This window comes from Asparagus officinalis, unplaced genomic scaffold, assembly GCF_001876935.1.
Source record: "Asparagus officinalis unplaced genomic scaffold, Aspof.V1 AsparagusV1_Un87, whole genome shotgun sequence".
In the NCBI taxonomy this organism is placed as follows: domain Eukaryota; kingdom Viridiplantae; phylum Streptophyta; class Magnoliopsida; order Asparagales; family Asparagaceae; genus Asparagus; species Asparagus officinalis.
The window spans coordinates 218,897-220,418 of record NW_017972353.1 but is presented as its reverse complement, the minus strand read 5'-3'; the positions used below and the strand labels follow the sequence as shown (position 1 = coordinate 220,418).

At 35.2% G+C, this 1,522-nt stretch overlaps 1 protein-coding gene across 1 annotated transcript; it reads left to right on the top strand.

The window, feature by feature from the left end:
* The first annotated feature begins 211 nt into the window (after positions 1 to 211).
* Positions 212 to 1,240, top strand: LOC109827204 (gibberellin-regulated protein 1-like). The gene is made up of 3 exons (XM_020394170.1): positions 212 to 295; positions 372 to 408; positions 967 to 1,240. The coding sequence occupies exons 1-3, from the start codon at positions 218 to 220 to the stop codon at positions 1,149 to 1,151; spliced, it is 300 nt and encodes a 99-aa protein (XP_020249759.1). The 5' UTR covers positions 212 to 217; the 3' UTR covers positions 1,152 to 1,240.
* Positions 1,241 to 1,522: the final 282 nt, after the last annotated feature.

Genomic DNA, 1,522 nt, shown 5'->3' with positions numbered 1-1,522 from the left:
GAACTTTTAATTAACTTGCAATCCTTCACATTACTATTGCGTATAAGATTGTGTGGCTTAACTTATAATTACAAGCAAGAGGTGCAGAATTTTTCTTTCCGAGAAAATCTCTCTTCCAATTAAGTGCTTATCCTAATATTAACCAGCATTTCTTCTATCATTCTCTATAAATTGATGGGAGATTTGCTCATTTTATTCAGTTGCATCTCTAGATCCCATGGCTTTTTCAAAGACATTCGTTGCTTGCCTCTTTCTCTTGGTTATTGCTGCTCGACTTGTTGAATCAGATGAAATCGTAAGTTCATTTCACTTCATTGCAAAAAGAAGCCTTAGTTTCATACATTAGTTTATTAATTTGATCCTAATTGCAGTTAGAGAGCGGAGGACGAAGTCTGCTGTCTTCCATTGGTAAAATTCCTTGCTCCTTGCTAGTCAAACATTTTAGCATTATCATCAATTGGAAAGTGTAATAGACACGTAGACTTTCCAAACGCTATATATTTTCTTTGGGGTACATTTTTGTTTTTGTGGAGCCTGATTTACTTTGGAGAATACATATCACGTGAACCTAATATTTGACGCATATAGAATTTCACCCTGAATGTGGGGAGGTGTCACCTCCCACTTACACCTTTACGTTAAATTTCAATTAGAGAAGTGATACCAAGGAGAAGAAATACCCCTCCTCAGTTAGGGTTTTGTTTATATGCTCCCAAGTTTATCCTATTTTCACATTCACCCTACAACTTTACGTATTTTCTAATTTATTCTTTTAAATTATGATGGTGTTGAATGAGAGGGATATACATACTGAATATAAAAGAATATAGCTGTAATTTAGCAAATATACAGATTTGAGAAAGTAAATATGCAAATAGAATAGAATTTGGGTTCACGTTATTATTATTATTATTATAAAAGACATGCTAATATTGTGATTATCACATAATTATTGCGTTCGATCAGACTGCGCTGCGAAATGTGAAGTGCGATGCAGCAAGTCATGGAAGCCAAAAATGTGTCACAAAACATGCGAGACTTGCTGCCACAGGTGCAACTGCGTCCCCTCCGGCACTTCAATGGAGACTCGCTCAGAGTGCCCTTGCTACGCCCAGATGAAGACCCATGGAAACCGCCTCAAATGCCCTTAATTGAAACAATGCTAATAAATTAGCCTTTTTTTTGTGTGAGATTGTGTGAGTGAATGGAACTAATGAAGATGGTGATCGTAAATTCGTAATTATGACTGTGTCTGTGTATTGGATTTGAAGTGTTTATATCTTTATATATGCATGTACGTATAGGTTAATCATACCATTTCAATAAAAAAAAAGATGTGGTTTTTTGTTAAAATGTTTCTAATTATGTATTGTAAGTGGTGGGAATTATGTATCTTTGCTGGACCTCTTTCAGACAAATTGATTGATGATATGCTAAAAATAATAATATGTTAATTGCACATAGACCCGTTTGTACTGATGTATTGAGCTTCCTAGCCCCTATAGTTTCATGTTGCAGGTGG

Bases quoted from the DNA above. Each gene is read 5' to 3' on its own strand.
- LOC109827204 (XM_020394170.1), top strand. From the start codon at position 218: ATGGCTTTTTCAAAGACATTCGTTGCTTGCCTCTTTCTCTTGGTTATT. The intron at 296-371 runs GTAAGTTCATTT...TCCTAATTGCAG, and splicing joins TTGTTGAATCAGATGAAATC to TTAGAGAGCGGAGGACGAAG. The intron at 409-966 runs GTAAAATTCCTT...GCGTTCGATCAG, and splicing joins AAGTCTGCTGTCTTCCATTG to ACTGCGCTGCGAAATGTGAA.